The sequence below is a fragment of the Balaenoptera borealis genome (assembly GCF_965194805.1).
Source record: "Balaenoptera borealis genome assembly, chromosome: 14".
Lineage (NCBI taxonomy): Eukaryota > Metazoa > Chordata > Mammalia > Artiodactyla > Balaenopteridae > Balaenoptera > Balaenoptera borealis.
In genome coordinates this window covers 19,322,080-19,341,274 of record NC_138875.1, presented here as the reverse complement: position 1 = coordinate 19,341,274, position 19,195 = coordinate 19,322,080, and the positions used below count along the sequence as shown (strand labels likewise).

At 37.7% G+C, this 19,195-nt stretch overlaps 1 protein-coding gene across 13 annotated transcripts in view; it reads left to right on the top strand.

The window, feature by feature from the left end:
* The window catches only part of RAB27B (RAB27B, member RAS oncogene family), a 167,113-nt gene that overhangs the window by 138,592 nt on the left and 9,326 nt on the right, over positions 1 to 19,195 (top strand). For 5 of the 13 annotated variants that reach the window (XM_082353429.1, XM_082353428.1, XM_082353434.1 and 2 more), the window contains 3 exons: positions 12,268 to 12,439; positions 14,014 to 14,099; positions 18,493 to 18,596. In XM_082353429.1, the coding sequence (XP_082209555.1) occupies positions 12,287 to 12,439; positions 14,014 to 14,099; positions 18,493 to 18,596 (343 nt within the window). In that variant the 5' untranslated portion in view covers positions 12,268 to 12,286. Of the gene's footprint in view, positions 1 to 2,898; positions 2,991 to 10,204; positions 10,490 to 11,606; positions 11,684 to 12,267; positions 12,440 to 14,013; positions 14,100 to 18,492; positions 18,597 to 19,195 lie in introns of those variants that run through there. The other 8 variants (XM_082353427.1, XM_082353432.1, XM_082353431.1 and 5 more) reach the window with 4 other exon arrangements.

The window sequence follows — 19,195 nt, the reverse complement described above, 5'->3', positions numbered from 1 at the left end:
GAGATAAATCAATAATATGTCAAAGATTCTTTCAATATAAGGCTTTGAAGAATTTCAGGGATTTACTTTTTTTTTCTTGCTCCTGGCTGAAGTTCTGGAGAAGAGAACCTAGGAAAGCATTTTTAAAAAAGTACGACTCCCTTAAAAAAAGTAAGTCATGCAGTCCATTTATGAAGCCAAATGGAAAAGCTTTCCGGGTCAAATGTTAAATCTTGCAAAAAATTCTTGAAGCTTAATTTATTTAATCCAAATATTTATGTAACATCTCAGTGATATAGTGTATGTGTTTAGAGCAAGTAAAGTATTGATTTGGGGCTACTAATTTGTAGGGAAGCAAAATTTAGGATATGTGAGGGAACAAAAGTATGTAGCTGGGAAAGCATATTAAGGGCATTGTCATAATGGGTTTCAGCAAAAGAAGGAATCCACTATCTGTATGCCGAGCTTTGCTGATGACAATCAGCAAGAGGAAATTGCTCTAAACTGTAACAGGATCAAATTAGATGAACTGACTCCTTTCCTGACCATTGAGTTTTTCTATACTAGAATGAGTTGCTGAAAGGGGTTACAGGGTCTCAGGAATATACTTCCTTGAGTATATACTACAGGCCCTTTCCGTTAGGTTGTATGTAAGAGGGTATTGTTTGAATACACAGGACACTTACTAGGAAGTGGTTCCATTGTAAACAAGTATTAATTAACACCTAGCTAGAGGAGCTAAGCCCAATCAATTATTTTTAATATAAAATATAGTATTCGTACACTGTTAGGTTTTTTAAATAGTAGCTTTATTGAGATATAATACATATACCATAAAATCCACCCTTTTAAAATGTATAATTCAGTGGGTTTTGATATATTCACAAAGATGTGTCACCATTAATGTCTAAATCCAGAACATTTTCATCATTTCTTCAAAAAAACCTCATGCCCATTAGCCATCACTCCCCACTCTTCCTCTCTGCATCCCCTGACACATGCTAATTTACATTCTGTCTCTACAGGTTTGCCTATTCTGGACACTTCATGTAAATAAAATCATAAAATATGTAGCCTTTCACTCCTGGCTTCTTTCACTTAGAATAATGTTTTCAAGGTCCATGCTACAACCATCAAGGTTGTAGCATGTATTTGTACTTCACTCCTCTTTATAGCTGAGTAATACTCCATTGTATGGATACATTCATCCACAGATGGACATTTGGGTTGTTTTCAATTTTTTGTGTGGATGCATGTTTTCATTTCTTTTGGATATAGACGTAGGAGTAGAATTGATGGGTCTTAGGATCACTGTACATTTAACTATTTGAGAAAGTGCTAACCTGTTTTTCAATGTGGCTGCACCATTTCACATCCCCACCAGTAATATGGGAGGGCTCCATTTCTCCACATCTCCACTAGCACTTGATGTTGTCCCTATTTTTATTATAGCCACCTAGTGGGTAGAAAGTGGTATTTCATTGTGGTTTTGACTTGTACTTTTCTAATGATTGATGCTATCTTAGCATCTTTTCATGTGCTTATTGGCCATGCGTATAAAATCTTTGGAGAAATATATCTATTCAAATCCTCTGTCCATTTTTTTAAATTGGGTTGTTAGTCTTTTTATTATTGAGTTGTAAGAATTCTTTACATAGTTTGGATTCAAGTCTCAAATATGACTTGCAACTATTTTCATCCCAACTGGGGGTTGTATTTTCACTTGTCTCATGGTGTTTTTTGAAGAAAAAGGTTTGAAATTGTGATGAAATCCATTTATCTATTTTTTGTTACTGGTACTTATGGTGTACCAGTCCAATTTAAGGTTATGAATATGTACTCCTATGTTTTGTTCTAGGAGTTTCATAGTTTTAGCTCTTACATTTAGGTCTATGATCCATTTTCTGTTAAATTTTATATATGGTATAAGGCAGCAGTCCAAATTCATTCTTTCGAATGTGACTGTCTAGTTGCCACAGCACCATTTGTTGAAAAAACTATTCCTTCCCCATTGAATTGTCTTGGTCCCCTTATCACAAACGACCATAAATGTATAAGTTTATTTCTAGACTCTCAATTTTATTCCATTGGTCTATATGGCTACTCTGAGGCCAGTGCCACACTGTATTGATTACTATAACTTTGTAGTTAGTTTTGAAATTGAGAAGTATGAATCTTCCAAATTTGTTCTTCTTTGATCAAAATTATTTTGGCTATTCTATGAATTTTAGGGTCGGCTTGTATTTTCTGCCAAAAGGCAGCTAGATTTTGATAGAGGTTGAGTTGAATCTGTATGTTATTGGGTTATGTTAAAGATTAAATGTGTTAATCCTTAGTCCTTAGTCCTTAGAGTAAGTGACTGATGTATAAGAAGGCAATATAACTCTTGTTAGATATCACCATGTTATCATTTGAATTGTCTCAAGTAATCCTTTCTGTCTGATACTTTTGTATTTCATACTGCAATTGTCTTCTGTGTGGCATTTTTCTCTTCATAGTCACAAATTGCTTTCCTTGGTAAAAATTATTATATTTATATGAAAATTATGTTAATTGGTAAAATCTATTAGAATTGCCTGAGTGTAATTCTTACCTGTCTGGAGAAGCAGTCATAAAATCCTACATTGTAACATTGTAGAGAAGCATCTGTGAAGTTTCTCATTACTATTTTGGAATTTCATGAAGTCTTAAACTTAAGAATAATATCTACAAATACTCTTATTCCAATCCATAAAATAATTATTTTCCCATTGGCTTAATACTCTGTAAATCGGACTAGAAGCCAACTTCTGCCTATGTTTTCCTCTAGGAGTTTTATAGTGTCTGGTCGCACATTTAGGTCTTTAATCCATTTTGAGCTTATTTTTGTGTATGGTGTTAAAGAATAATCTAATTTCTTTTTTTTTTTTTTACATGTAGCTGTCCAGTTTTCCCAGCACCATTTGTTGAAGAGACTGTCTTTCCACCATTGTGTAGTCTTGCCTCCTTTGTCATAGATTAATTGGCCATAGGTGTGTGGGTTTATTTCTGGGCTTTCTATCCTGTGCCATTGATCTATATTTCTATTTCTGTGCCAGTAACATACTGTTTTGATGAATATAGCTTTGTAGCATAGTCTAAAGTCAGGGAGCCTGATCCCTCCAGCTCCATTTTTCTTTCTCATGATTGCTTTGGCTAGAAGCCAACTTATTCCTTTAAATCACCAATGTGAGCTGAAGGCTAATGTGTACATTTTTTTTTTTTTTTTTTAGAAATTCACGTTCTTTTATTTATTTATTTATGACTGTGTTGAGTCTTCGTTTCTGTGCGAGGGCTTTCTCTAGTTGCGGCAAGTGGGGACCACTCTTCATCGCGGTGCGCGGGCCTCTCACCATCGCGGCCTCTCTTGTTGCGGAGCACAGGCTCCAGACACGCAGGCTCAGTAATTGTGGCTCACGGGCCCAGTTGCTCCGTGGCATGTGGGATCTTCCCAGACCAGGGCTCGAACCCGTGTCCCCTGCATTGGCAGGCAGATTCTCAACCACTGCGCCACCAGGGAAGCCCTAATGTGTACATTTTATTTGAAAGTTTGTCTTTGATTCACTTGCTCATTGATTACAGTGACATGTCAGCATCCACTGGGCTTCTTTTGGAGATTTTGGTGGGAAATGCCAAAACCATGTCTTAGAGTTGAGTAAGTTAATGTTAAAGCTTAAAACTATCTTGCGGTGGATATAGAAATACTGTAGGACAGTGCACTGAAAGACCCTCTCAGCTGTTTATCAGGATATCTAAGCAATGCTTAATGTGGTAATTATGTGGCTCTCTTTCAAAACTAGAATTTATGAGTTTGAAGTAAGTTATACAGGAGATCTGATATGAAATAGGTATCCTTTCCATGGCACTATCTTGGTTATAACAATGTCCATTTAGTTTTCTAAACCTTAAAAAATAAAGTGAAGTGAGATTCTCAAGATTCTAGAATTTGGTATCAGTGAGGGTTTTATCAAAAAAGCAGAATCACTGTAAGTGATACAGAACATGCAATTTATTAATCAGATTGGATTTTTCACAATTGTGGGAGCTGGCTTGGCAGTCTATGTAAGCCTATTGCTTTTCTGTATTGTGTTGTACCTGAAGTCATCCGAACCAGGGTCAGGAGAGAAAGAGGGACATAAAGTCACAGCAAGGTCAAACAGGACAATCCATGAGGACAAACTGGAATCCAGGAGGATGCCTGGAACTTGCCTGCATCTCTCACCACCTCTAACCTCAATGGTGCAGATGACCTGCCAAAGAGTCTGTGCCTTCTCTATGGAGCTGCACACACACCCAGCCTAGGATTCCGAGAAGCTAAACAAGGAGATCTTGTCAGAGCTAGAGAAACTGAACACCCAGTTCTTTCCTGTGCCAATAAGGTGAGGTGACAGATCAGTGACAAATTATGTGAGCTTCAAGGCCTGTGCCCTCAGTATGACCCTGGGCACACTTTGGGACTGCACACATTTAAGTTTCTAAGAAGACTGTGAAGTTTTCTTTTGTAAGAGGTATTTCAGTTTGTCAGCATTTATAAATATAAGTACAAGCCTTCAGAGGTTTCTCTGAATCTGAAACAGCAACTTTGTAAAGTACTATTTTGTTCCTGTTGATAATTTACTCATCTGAAGCCAAAAGCCTGAATTGCTTTAACTGCCCTGAGATTTGAGTCATGTCTGCTAAACAGTGTTTTTAAGCACACATCAGTTAGGGGTTTGCTTTCTATCCAGGGGTACATGTGAGCTTCAGAGATAATGCTAGACCATTGCTCTCATGTCCTTTTCAGAATGATTCCATTTAGAACATCTGTCAATATCATGCTGCAACTGGGGACAAAATAGCTTTGTGTTTTGCTGCGTCCTGCTGAGTCGTAATGATCCAATGTTAGGGAAACACATGAAAAGCATTGATTCTGAATGGATCTATATTAGTGAACCAAATGATTTAAAAGCTCTTTCAATTCAGGTAAAAATTTCTCAGATCAGGGAGCAGCCTTATCCTGACCCTGATTGTGAGAATTATTGGCAAGCTGCAGTGTTCTCAGTAAGAATACTCATTGAGCAAATTTGGGTTTTAGCAATTTCAAGTCCAGAATTTCAAGGTCTGCTAGATCTTGACCCCAGAGTACTATGCCCCTTATGGATACAGAAAAACTGGAATAAAATTGGAGAAGTGTAAGAACTCATGAACAAGGAAAGTGTGGGTATGATTTGAGTTTAGAAGGTAAAGAGTAGGGGTAGAGAGGACATTCTAAGGGAAATATTAATGATAGTAGAAAATAGGATTACTGGACTATGGGCTATAATATGAAAATTAAAATAAACTCTTGAGATAATAAGACTGGTACTTTCATTGATTTTCTAAAGCCTTCCACAAATAAGTACAATACAATTATACAGAATTAGAAATGTCAGGTGGAAAAATAAGTATCAAAACAGGGGATTTAAAAAATCATATGAGAGTAGTTTGTACAACTCTATAAAGTACATTTGAATTTCTAGATGAGATAACTTTTTCAGATATTAAACATTGTATACTTAACTGGTGCTGCATGAAGAGATAGTTAGACCAGGGGAACAGAAGAGAAGAATCCAGGAATAGACACAACTGTGTATGAAATTTTACTATATGATAGAGGTAGTATCTTAAATCAGTGATGAAAAGATGAATTTGTACGTAAGTTGTATTTGGACAGCTATCACGAGATAAGTTTGGATTAATTCTTCATAACATATTTATGGTAAATTCCAGGTGAGTTAGATTTTTAAATATAAGTTGAAACCATATAAGTAGCAGAAGAACACATAAGTGAATTAATTTATTATCTGGCATGGGAAAACCTTCTTGTCATTCAGAATTTGATTTCTCCTCCCCCAGACATCAACAATAACAATAAAAGTCTTTTGGGTGGCATAAATATCACAAGCAAAGAGACAAATGGGAAAAAGTATTTGCAACTTAAATAACAAGGTTTTAATGTCCCTAATACACAAAGAACTTCTAAAAATAGGAGAGATAAACCATTTTTAAAAACTGAACAAGAGATATGAGCCTTCCAGTCACACAAAAAAGGAATACAAATAACCCTTAAGCATATGAAAAGATGCTTGACCTTGATCATTGTAAAAGAAACACAGGCTAAAACAGTATTAAGATATGGCTTCAGACCTATCAAATAGAAAGCCAGATGTTTGACTATCTTCTCTATAGGTAAGCACAATGTAAATGGTAAGTTGAGAAATCTTCAGAGATATATATTTAATTATTCATGAAAAAAAATGTTATGATGCCTGGTATTTGCTTCAAAATAATCTGGTAAAGGGAGACTTTTGGATACATGAAACAAAGTTGGCCATGTATTGGTAATTTAGAAGCTGGGCCATCAGTATAAGGGTGTACACTACTATTCCCTCAAATTTTGTATATGTTTGAAAGTGCTCATAATAAAAAGTAAAGAGAAAAAGGGGGAAATTCATACAGTTTCAAAGGATACCATAAAATTAACCTAAAGGGAAATTTTTACCTTATAGAAAAAATAATTTTAGAGAAATAAAATTATACATTGGCTTAGAAGTACACTTAATATGTGAGAATAATGATATATCAATGGAGAAAAACCTATTTAAAGCTGACTTGTGTTGAATTTTTACCCTTTATTTTCGGGGTGAGTAAGCTCAATGAATTCTTGGTCTATCTCTATTATATTATATCCCTTGACCATAAATTGAAACAAAATGAACACATTTAAAAATAGATTTGATTGCTCCAGTAAACACATTGGCCACCGTCAACAAATAAAAAGTTCAGTTAAGTTGATGTTGATTTATATTTGCAGTTTAGTTTGAATGTTCCATATAGGCTCACATCCATTAATTCTAAATAGCATTTAGGAAGTATCGAAATAAAAATTATCTTTGATAAACTTTGCTAACCGAACAAAATGCTATGGAATACACTGAAGAGAATGTTTTTTTTTTTTTTTTAATTTACACCCTCCCCCCCAACTTCCGTCCTTCCAGAAAATGCCTTCTGTTCTGATGCACAGGCTACAGGCCCCTAGAGTACTTCAGCCGTCCATAATTTAACTGTAACCTCCTGGACATGGATGTGGTGGTAGGAAGCCGTATTTCAAGGTCAGTTAATGAGAACCACCTTTAGGCTATCATTCAGATAATGAAGTGCTTGCTGTGAGAATCCCAGACCTCAAATGCTCTTACTGGAGCCCAACACAAACCAATCAAATAAAGATAAATGAGGAAATATTAAACATCTGTCCATTTTATGCTTGATAGTTTTATTTTATTGAAACCATCTACACTGAATGCAAAGTAGTATCAGTGATATTTTATTTGTCTATGATTTTAAGCTTTCTGAAGTACCTTAAGAATGGTTTTGTGAATTTAATAAGTTCAAGTCGCAAGGTCATAACTTGTCATGGCATCCTTAAGATTGTTACTTGGAGAACTAGCAAAGTTTGCATGGGTTAGTCCATCTGTGTAGTAGTCATCCACACATATCTGTAGCATTTGCTAAGCTCCCCACTAGACAAATCGGAGTGTATCCTCAGAGCCATGCAAAATATCATGCAAAACAGGAGGTGCCAATGAGTGTTAGATGGACAAATGGATGCTTTCATACGGGAGCCCGGTTCTCTGAGCTCTGACCTATTCAACTGACAAGTTTATATGCTCTCTGCCAGCACAAATCTCACTTTCAAAAATTATAGTCCCTCTGTACTTTCTCTTTTCCCAGGTTATTTGAAATTGCTCTTCTGAAGATATAAATATTCTACTTTGAGGAAGTTTTTATACTCTTGTGCAACTTAAAATAGAAAAATGAGCTCAGGAAGCCAGACCTGGAAAGTACCAAGGTCATTATTTAATCTAAACATTCACTTTACAGATGAGGAAGAAAGGAGAATCCAAGCTCTGAACTTGGAGAGACACCACTTCCACCAACTGCCCAAAGACAAATTTCATTAATCATGAAATTTGCATGGCTCTGAGAATCTTAAATAGATTTATACACTAACACATATGTATTGAGCTCCTCCTATATGCCAACCACTATACTGGGCTCTGTGGATCCTCAGTGGACAAGGAAATTAAATTCCTGAGCTAATGGAATTTATGTTGAACAAGAATGAAACAAAGCAGGGTAAAAAAAAAAAGAGAGAGAGACAGTATGGGCAACCTCATTTGAGATATTCTAACTATGAAAATCATGTTCCCAGAGAAAATTCCCTTCCCTCGTAGAATGAATATATTTCTACTTTCTACCTATCTAACCCAGTTTCCATTTCAAATCATAATGAACACCAGTCTTGGGGTTTCCTCTATTGGAAATGTCACCCCATAAATTAGGTAACTTCCCTGCAAGTGATTTCTCATCTGTAAACTAAAGGCTAGACCACATGATTACTTAGATTGCCTTCTACCTTTTAGATTCCTCATTAAACAGAGCCTCATGGGCGTTGTGAATTCTTTTCCCTACTCTTTCCAGCCTCTTACCTTCCCATGAAAGGCTCTGAGGATGACGCTGCGGTTTCTGTATCCAAAAGACCTTCTGGCTCTTGTGGTATAGTTTGTGACACAGTGATAATGGCAGAGAGTCAGACACATTTCCTGAAACATGGCAATCCTCTGGCTTTTTCTTCCCTTTTAGATTCATAGAACCAAGAACTAACAATCCAATCAATCATTGTGCGGGAATAAACAATACTGCTAAACTTGTCAGCTTTTTGATCCTTCCCAGATCTATATTTTTAGCCCAGTTCTTGGAAAACAGCCTTTTTTTTTTTAACCAAGGCTTTTATTTTTCTTTGTGGTGGTGTATTTGCTGTGCCAAGGATAGACTATTGAGGTCACATGATTTTAGGACTCAGAAAATCACGTAGTAATAAAAGAAGAACAAAGCTAAATACAAAAGAAATTTCTTTAAAATTACAAACTAAATGCAAAAGAATTGTGTATATAAAATAATTCATTTTTAAAAGAAACCTGTGGGCTTCCCTCGTGGCGCAGTGGTTGAGAATCTGCCTGCCAATGTAGGGGACACGGGTTCGAGCCCTGGTCTGGGAAGATCCCACATGCCGCGGAGCAACTAGGCCCGTGAGCCACAACTACTGAGCCTGCGCGTCTGGAGCCTGTGCTCCGCAACAAGAGAGGCCGCGATAGTGAGAGGCCCGCGCATCGCGATGAAGAGTGGCCCCCGCTCGCCGCAACTAGAGAAAGCCCTCGCACAGAAAGGAAGACCCAACACAGCCAAACATAAATAATAAATCAATAATAAATAAATTTAAAAAAAAAGAAATAGAAACCTGGAGGCAAACTATCTCGTATCCAGCTTAATATGTCAATTTCTTTAACTAGTCTATTGAAGACACTAAATAAATGGTTTCCACAGTGCCAAGCTTTGCATTCATTTCAGGTGGAATTTATGTTCAATGCCACAAAATCTCCACCATCTTTCAGTTAAAGAAAAGACCCTGTGTAGGCTGCAGTAGAATTGATCCGTGTTAGCCAGGATTGTTGACTCTGGATTAGAGCCTGATTGGGAGGCAACCCCAGGCAGTTTATGGACTGCAGATTGGCTACAGGTCAGAAATACATGGTAGGGCATGTAGTTGGCAAGTAGTGATAGTCTCATTTCTGTAAGTGACAATTAAACTCCCATGCGATGGTCCTGAATCTCCTCTCGTACCTAATTCCTCCCTATGCTATAAGGTTAAATGCAAGTTCATCTTCCTCTACAAAATCTGCTCTGACCATTGCAGTCCATGAAGATTATTGTTTTGTTTGAACTAAAAGCACAACTATTTGACTCATTTATCAACTAATCATGTTCCATCTTGTAAAATTATGCTGTATTTTCTTTCATCCTTATTCAACTTTTAAGTGTATGCATGCCTTGACAGAAACTAGATTATGGTTTACATTTTTGGAATTTTCATCTTTGGGTCTGATACTGTATATTGGAGGTATTTAACTAGATTCGCTCAAGACTTAGCCTTTTGTGACACTGTCACCAAAAATATTGCAAAAAGCATAATTAACTGTAGGCAACGTTTTAAAATGTGCTGATGTATCTTCTTGATTCTATTCTTTTCATTTTTCCAGGAAACAATATCCTCCAACTTTATCTTGTATTTAGGTAACCAGCTTCAATTTCTTCCCTCTGATTATCAAGGATTGTGTCCAGGGAAGAATTTTGCTTCAATTACTTAACTCTCTTAGAATATTTAAATTTCATCTGTTTTTTGCACAAGAGAATTAATAGTTTTATCCGATTTTACTGGCGAAATGACAGACTTTATCACCCTTCAGAGGAGTTTCACGTGAGCAAGTTCGGAAGGGAAAGAGAGACTAAGGTAGAGTGATGGTGGTGATGATAGACCTTAGGTGGAGGAAATCTTACAACTTTGACAGCAATCTCCTCTAGCAACCCATTTGGCTCAAAGACTAGAAGCAGCAACATCTTCAACCAAAAAGTCCTGGTGAGATATTTGGCACCAATCCAAACGCAGAACTACTCACTACCAGGCAGTTGATCAATGCAGACATTTTCTAAGAAGAATTTCACATCAGTAGTGGAGATATCTGTATCCCTGCATTAAGGAAGGCTGGTTGTTGATGGTTGCTATGCACCTCTTCCTGAGCAATGGTTATACTTTGTATAGATCTTAAAAAAGAGAAAGAGTACATTGACAGTCAGCAAACATCTACCCTGAGAGTCCTACTCAGTGAAGAAAGGATAAGAGAGGAACGCTTTAGTGCAAAAATATATATTGGCAGCTCTCAAAACCCCTGACCTCAAAAACCATTCATTAATTAAAGAAATATACATCCATCAACCATAATACATTTAGGAGGATTTAGCATCAATAGGGTTCAAATTTTAGAAAATTCTAATGTAAAAACATTGTAAATCTTCCAAATGATGTAATAATACTGGCTGGCTAGCTACCTAATCATCATCTTCATCATTATTTATCCAAAGACATGGAACCTTTTAGTTTTGACCCTGTACCAAAATGACAATGTAAAAAATAAAGTTTTGTTTAAATTGATGAATATGTGCATCATTTTCTTACATGTAGAAAAATGATTAGAATTATGTAGCAGTTTTCAGATATGTCCATGGAGCAGCCTGTTGTTGACGTTTGATTTTGATCACCTCAGAACTCCTGAAGGGTACAATGTTTTCCTGATTGTAGAGGTGAGGAAATATTCCTCCTTCTCACATAGTAGGAGAGGAATGTTTCTATTCTAGGGACGTCTTCATAAGCCTTCCTCTATCCATCTGTATAACCCACAAATCAGAAAGCTGTACCAAATGGCAAATCATTTTGCTAACCTCAAGTGTGGAAAGTACATCAAGTATTTAGTGGGTGATGGTGTAATTCAAAGGTATGTGGTGGTAGTTTTCGTGTCATCACTGTTTTTGGCCTTAGCCCTTGGCATCACCCATAGCCATTGTAACAACAGAAGAAATGAAAACCAAGGCAGGAGAGGTTAGGGCAGTGGGTGAAATGGCAAGTGATGTTCCTTCAGGAGAAATATTAGCAGAATTACCATAGTTATGCCTCTGAATAGCTCTTCCCTTTTTTCAAGGCCCAGAAAATATTCGGCAGATTTGCCAAACACAGCATATTTGCCCGTGGAGAACAGAGGGTTCAATATTTCAGAACGTAAGATTTTAAAACATTGCTTTTGAAATGAGTTTAAATCAACGTTTTTAAAGGTTGTCATTTCAGCTGTGAAATTTTTTAAATTAAAAAGGAATATTTTGTATGCATATAATAGAAAGCTCATCCTTCAGGATTACATGCAGAATATTCCCCTAGGCTTTTCTCTTCCATTACTCATATATAATTTCAGTCTCCCTCTAAGCACACCTGCATCATCTGGGACAGTTTTTTCTATTCCCTGTGACTCTTTTTCCTAGCACCACACTCCTGTTTCCAAGAGACACTGGCTTAAAAAAAAAAAAAAAGCTATAACTCTAAGTTCTACTATTGCTGTGGCAATAGCCATGGTGGGTATCACATAGCTTTTTGTTCCATATTACCTGACATGATATAAAAAGATAGGTACTAAGTGAAATCATAGAAGAGTCCTTACTCCTGAAGCTGCTCTGAACTAGTTAACTCACAGATTCACAGAATAGAGGCATTCCAATTTTTTACCCTTGAAAGCTAAATTTGCGTTGCTTTGCAGGAAGGCAAAGGAAAACCAATTTTAATCATAAATACTTATTTTTCCTCCTACACAGGCCCACCAAGACCATCACTATGACCGATGGAGACTATGATTATCTGATCAAACTCCTGGCCCTTGGAGATTCGGGGGTGGGGAAGACGACATTTCTTTACCGCTACACAGACAATAAATTCAATCCCAAGTTCATCACGACAGTAGGCATAGACTTCCGGGAAAAACGTGTGGTGAGTTTTTAACCATACTGTTAACTGGTTGCTGATCCTCCTATATAAGATAAGGATTAAGAAGCTATGTTTATTGCATTGCAAGGTGACTGTCTTTTATCACATGAAATTCATAACCTGTCACTTTAATCCAATTTAAATATTATTTTTTACCGTCTCAATTATAAATAACATTTTGCTTAGAAAAAGTTGAGTGGCACTATCACTTGTCTCCAGAAGTACACAGGGCAACTAAAATCATTTATGGGTTTCTATAGTGTGTTTTCTATGAATTCTTAAGGAAACTTTCAAAACATGAATTAGTATCTAAAATCATTAACTCTTGATCTGAGTTCCTCAATAAAAACGAGTGTTCATTTCCCTATGCTTACAAAAAAAGTTAAAAGAATGATTGGCAAATAGCTGGAACAGGAACTCAAAGCTGCATTTTTATTTGTGTGTAGACTCAGCCATCAATCACTAGCTTCTTATGAACAGAATGTGAGACCAATCCATGCTATTTTTCAAGATAAGGGATTTTAAGTGAGAATCACAACCACTTCCTTCTCCTATGCTAGACGCTAATGACAGGAATAAGGATATTGTGACATGTGAGACGTGTAACATAGGCACAGAAGCTTAGCCAGATTTACTGCCACCCAAGGTATTCTTGATTGCCAAGATGGCGGCGGCTTCCAGTTGATATCACAAATCCAAAAAAAAACCAAAGGAAATGATGTTGAGAAGTTAAATCATGGTTCCTTATAATGTCCTGTACCTTATCTGAAAGTCCAGTAGTGTAGTCTTAGCAAACTTGCTCCCAGCCCTTCCAGGGTTTTTCTGTGCCTTCTCCCCTCCCAATTCCCCGCCCCCAACCCCAATCTAGGTATAAATCTTTGCAAAGTTTTCCCTTTAAAACATCTTCACTAAGCCATAAGTAAAAGAACTGGATAAATATTAAAATTGCTATGCTTTGTTTAAATAAGAAGTCAAAAGGCCATCATTTAAAAAATTTAAACTTTTCTAAAAAGAGCCTTTAAAGGAACGACTAGTAAGGAAAGACTTGAAATATCCTGTGTAAACTTAATGAGAAATTCCATGTGTTTTTCATTTTGAAAGTCCAGTTCACAGTAGAGGATATTCAGGTATTTGTAAAGCATTTTACTGTTTTAAAAATGCCTTCACATCTGCTATTTCATTTAAGTTTGCAGTAACTCTGTAAAGTAGGAGGAGATGATGGGTCTCAATTTGCTAAAGGAAAATAAGATTCTATGAACTTAAATGAAGAGTCTATATTTGAACCTAGAACTTGGGTCCTAAATCTAATGTTTGCTGCCTCCATGAGGAAATGACAGAAGGTGTCTAATTTAAGTTTGCAGGATGCCTAAATTGTTTTGAAAACCATACTTATACTTGACATTTAAAAGTGAGAGTATATGTGATACTTCCGGGAAAAAAAAACAGAGCAAATATTTATTTTGCACTATGAACTTTGATTATAGTAATGAAGAAAAAATATGCTGAGTGATCCCAGAGAATCTGAATGCTGACAAAATCCAAAGCAGTATCAACTGATGACATTTGTATTTTTTCAGGTTTATAACACACAGGGACCAAATGGGTCAACAGGGAAAGCATTTAAGGTGCATCTTCAGCTTTGGGACACAGCAGGACAAGAGCGGTAACAGTGAATTACTTTGTTTCTAGCTACAAATATCTTAGGAAAACTTATTTTAATGTGAATGCTGTATGTGGTATGTGGACTTGTAAGGATATGCAACTCTCCTCCTGGTTTCAAAATAAACATTTGTATCAAAAAATAAAAATAAATTATTTGTAGTTAATCGACCATAACTAGCACTGTGTATTTGGTACAGATTTTAAAAATCAGATTTTCAGAAATCTCTGTGAAAATTCTTATGCATTGTCTTTGTACTTTGTAATAGGGGAAAAAAGAAACTTCTCCAGAATTTAATTAAATTGGGTGGGAAATTGACATTGTTACAAGTACTACTTGAAGAGGGAGTTGAAGAAAAGAGTGTTAATATCTTTCTCATCTCTTTCTGCCCTTACACACAGACTCTCATCCTGTGTCCTTTGACTGGCTTTAGAGATTTTGGTCTCACCATCACCCTCCAGCTGGAATGTTTTACTCCCTTCCCACCTTCCCTGAGGCTCTCCTTTCACCAGGCCTGGCTCACATTACACCTGCTCGGCGGGGATCTTCTGAACACCCCAAGTGAAACAAACTCCCTCTTTCTTGAACTTCTACATCTATTCTTCCATCCCTTAAATTACTCAATTAATTATATACCACCTTGCAGTAAGGTGAATCTTTTATTTTTATCTCTAACTGCTGGTCTTTGCTTCACTTGTGACCTTCTCACACCAACACAATTGTGAGCTTTATAAGGACAGAGGCCATACTTGGTTTTTCAGCCTCGTCTCTGGTACAACGTCCAAGTCAAGAGACACTCAGTAGACGGTAGTGTGGATTGTTTAGAGCTGGAGGTGCTATGCCATTATTTGATGAAAATATATTTCTTTGAGATTCAAACTTCCGGAGTGCGAAAGACCCCAAGCTAGTGAAGCTTTTCAATATTAGATTAAACAAAAATTGGCAATAGATTGTCAAAGAAGATATTTAGAAGGCACATACCTCCCAATTCTACATCACATGTCTTACAATGTTTATGCTGGTAAACACTTCAGTCTTTGAAATGAATCCAAAACATTCTCACTTTCAGTGAGTGTAAACGCCAGGAGAGGTGCTGGGCCCTCTCTGTGAGCTTTTTTGACTGTGAATTCCATTTACACACATCCTTCAACACGGCTGGTTCTTCTGAAGTCATTCCTTACAAGAATCTCTGTTCATATGTCAGTTTTGTTGTCACAAAGATGTATGTTTTACAGACCGATTTAATGCATTTTTTGAAGAAGGAATATGAGAAAATGTGTTTCCCATATGTCTTCGCACACGATATGTCAGCCTAGCATGATGGCAGGCTTCTCTCATCTGTCTCCTTAAGACAGCTGCTCCAGGAGTGAAATAGGAAATACTAGGGACAGTCTTAGTACATCAAGGTTATTCATCCCTTGAGAATTTTGCATTCTGTATACAAAAGGTGCAGCTAAGCAGCAGGATAAACAATGCCTCACACCTCAACCCTGTGCCTGAGGACACCTGGCATTATAACCCATGTAAGATAATGATTATTGCTAAAAGTCACATTATGAGAAGGAGGAAAAAAATCATACCCCTTATGTAAACCTAAAGGATGCAGGGCACAGACTTAGTTCTCAGTGAGGGAGAAAGAGCTATAATGTGCCCTGGGATCTGTTTTCTCATGGGGTCCTAGCTTTCCCCACCCTGGGGACACAATGAGGTTGGTGGGTGAAGCTAGAAATCAATAAGCTTTCCCCTGGAGTAAACCCTGGAAAGTAAGGGGGTTAACAAGGGTCCTGGGCTGAGTGGTCCAGGGTATGAAGCTGGTCCAGAGCAAGAGTATTTTACCCATGTTGTTGTGGATGCAGAAGTGTTTGCTCCAATGAGATCTTATCCAGCAAGTATGTTTTAAAGTAACTGTCATGTGCTGTGGGCAATGAGAGGGGGATAAGGCACAGTCTTATCCTCAAATGAGACACACACACACACACACACACACACACACACACACACACACACACACTCTTAAGGAGAGGACAGAGAGCAGACTGTTGTGGCTGAGTTAGCCACACTCTTGTGGTTTGAGCAGGAGACAGTTTTGTGAGTACAGCTAGTTCCCAAAGACAGAGAACGAACCCTTCAATAAAAGCCCTGTAATCTCTGAGCTTCTAGTGACGGGTAGGAACAAATCTACAGGAAGAAAATTGAGTAAAACTTTTGGTATTTCATAATCATCACAAGTATGTCCTACCAAAGGAATCTTATTTTGGAAATAAAAAGTCATTAAAATATCTCTTCCCCCTGCTTTGGTATTGAAAGTATTGTTCTCTATTGAAGTCATTTAACACTTTAATAATTTATATCCTTTGCTATGTTCTTTCTTTATTTCTTTATCTAAATTTGACAGACACTTAGCGAGCCAAAAATATGCTCAGGGCCATAGAAACACAATGGATAGCAAGTTAGAAACACAGCTCCTTTTTTCTTGGAGCTACCGGTGTAGAATTTGGACAAATAGACAATTGCAATAATAGCTTTAGGACAGTAACAGAAAAACAAAGAGTCGTTGTCAGGTGCACCAAGAGGGGTCCATAAGCTATGTGGGGGTGTTGGGAAGTCAGCGTGGGGAGGTGATACTGTTATATATAAATATATATACTCATACACAATATATAAGTGAATCTTATCCAGGTTAAAAGGATAGAAGGTAAAGGAAGCATGAAGGCGAGGTTACCCACAGGAATAACAGCATGTGTGAAAGCTCAGGGGAGAGAGTGAACTTTCTAAGAACTAAAAGAAGATCAGCACGCCTGTGGGTAGTCAAGAGATGAGCTGGATAGATGAGCAAGGGTTAGTTCATGCAGAGCCTTGACGGATTGTTGAAAAGCTCAGTCATTATCGTAAGCAAAGTACCATCATTTAAATATTTTTAGCAGAGGATTTATATAACAGTGGGAAGAAATCAGGGAAGGGGAGGATCCCATTCAACACTGGAGACAGGAAGCCTGTTGAGAAGGCTGTTGAAATTATCCAGGTGGAAGATAATGGGTCCAAAACTAGAGTAGTGGCAGGGTACGTGGACAGAAATGAGAAAGTCAGGAGATATTTGTTGATTGCTTGTATATAGCAGGTGAAGTAGAAAGGCTGTGGTGACCAAGGAGGATGGATGGTGATGTCATTGACAGAAAATCAGGAGGAGGGGCCAGTTTGGTTTTAAACACATGAAGTTGAGAGTACCTTAGTTTCCTCCAAGTGGAAATATTAAACAAGAAATTGGGCACATGGTACGGAGGGCAGGAAAAATCTAGACCTATAAACTTGGGGTTCAACATATAGGTGATAATTGAGCCAGGGAAGTGAATGAGATTACCCAGTGAATATATGTAGAGGAAGAAGGGGTCAAGAATAGAACCCAGAGGAAACCCAAGGATCTACAAATAGGCCAAAATAGGAGATCAAAAATTAGGAGGACATTTAGGATAGGAAGTGTTACGCTTCTCTGTTTCAAAGTCATGTGCCTTTCTAAAAATCAATTGCCAAATTCACTTCTTTATCAGTATAACCCAAACCTTCTCTGGACCTTATGTGTGATCTCTTGTTTTGCCCATTGCTGACATTGAAGTGGATCTCAGAGCATCTTCAACTTCCCTGAGGATGTTGGGGTAGAAGGGGTTGGAACAAGAGAAAGTCTTTACATCGCACATGGAGGAGTGCATTCTTCAAAATCCTCCATTAGAGATGAGACTTCTTGCTTTCTCTCCTCAACTACCAAGTCTCTCTGCCCTTCCCTCATTCCCCTAATCAACGTCCTCTTTTTCCTTTCTTCACTGTCTTCCTTCTCCTTAAGAGACATGCATGCCAGCGTAAAGCTCAGTTTTACCCCTGAAGAGTGCTTATAAAAGAGTTTTCTCACCAATGTTGTTCTTCCTTACAAAAGAACCCTAGTTCCAGCTGCTAACAAGTTGTGGTTTTCTGCATGTAATCACAGGCATCCATTTTCAGGCTACCATGTGCCAAGCTTCCTTCTGGGCACAGACAGGAAATCTGAAAAGTATAAGTTAAAGTCCCAACTCTAAAGTGGCTTCTATTTTAATTGTGGGCCACGAGATGCCCGTGAGCCAATGAGAGAAAGATTCCAAGGGGCTGTGTAAGCAAACGTGTGGTTGAAGGTTACAAGCTCTCGCATGCATACCTGCTATGGAACATAAAGCCGGGACGTGATCTTAAACAGATCTACAACCAGATGTTCTCCCCGACCCTTCAGCAGTCTTTCTGCCCATTAGGTAGAATAATCCAGAGGGATGCCACGGAGAGTTCATATCTGAAAGGGAAATAATGTTGTTTGTATTGTCATCAGAATGTGCATGTGGACTGACTTCCAGAACTATCCACTGTGCTTTTTTGGCAGATTCCGGAGCCTCACCACTGCATTTTTCAGAGATGCCATGGGTTTCTTATTAACGTTTGACCTCACCAGTCAACAGAGCTTCTTAAATGTCAGAAACTGGATGAGTAAGTGGGACTGAGTAACTTCCATTGGCCACGCTGCTTCTCTGCCTCACAAGATGAAACCAGATTGGGGACCACAGATTAACTCTAAAAAGTCACAGGTTTAGTGTTTCCTGTGTCACCTTCAAAGCAGTGGCTTTTATGTGGCTCATCCAAAGTGACTTAAAATTGTGTTTTCCTTTGACGTCTTAGAAGAATCACCACCTGTACGTAAGGACTTTATTGTTGCAATTGACAGGCCATTAATTCCACTCATCCAGTAAGTCTTGAAGGATTTCTTAAAACTAAATGAGTGGTCACATCTACTCCATCTAGCCTGGTGGGGACACAGAAAAACAGCAGCGTTTTCTGAGGGGGCAACTGGTACCTACAGTGTGTGCCCTTGCACGTGGGTTAACTAAAGTGTTAATTGACTAATGGGTTAATTAGGTGAGAAATTGTTTCAGAGCAGAGCAACCACATGAAAATACGGTAGTGTGTCAGTCAACAAGCTCACGTTGAAATTTCACTTCTTTTTTGAAAAGTGTTCAAATGTGAGGAAGACTGGTATAGAAAAATCTCCAGCCTTCATGGCAATTTAAACATAATATAAAGTTTCAAAG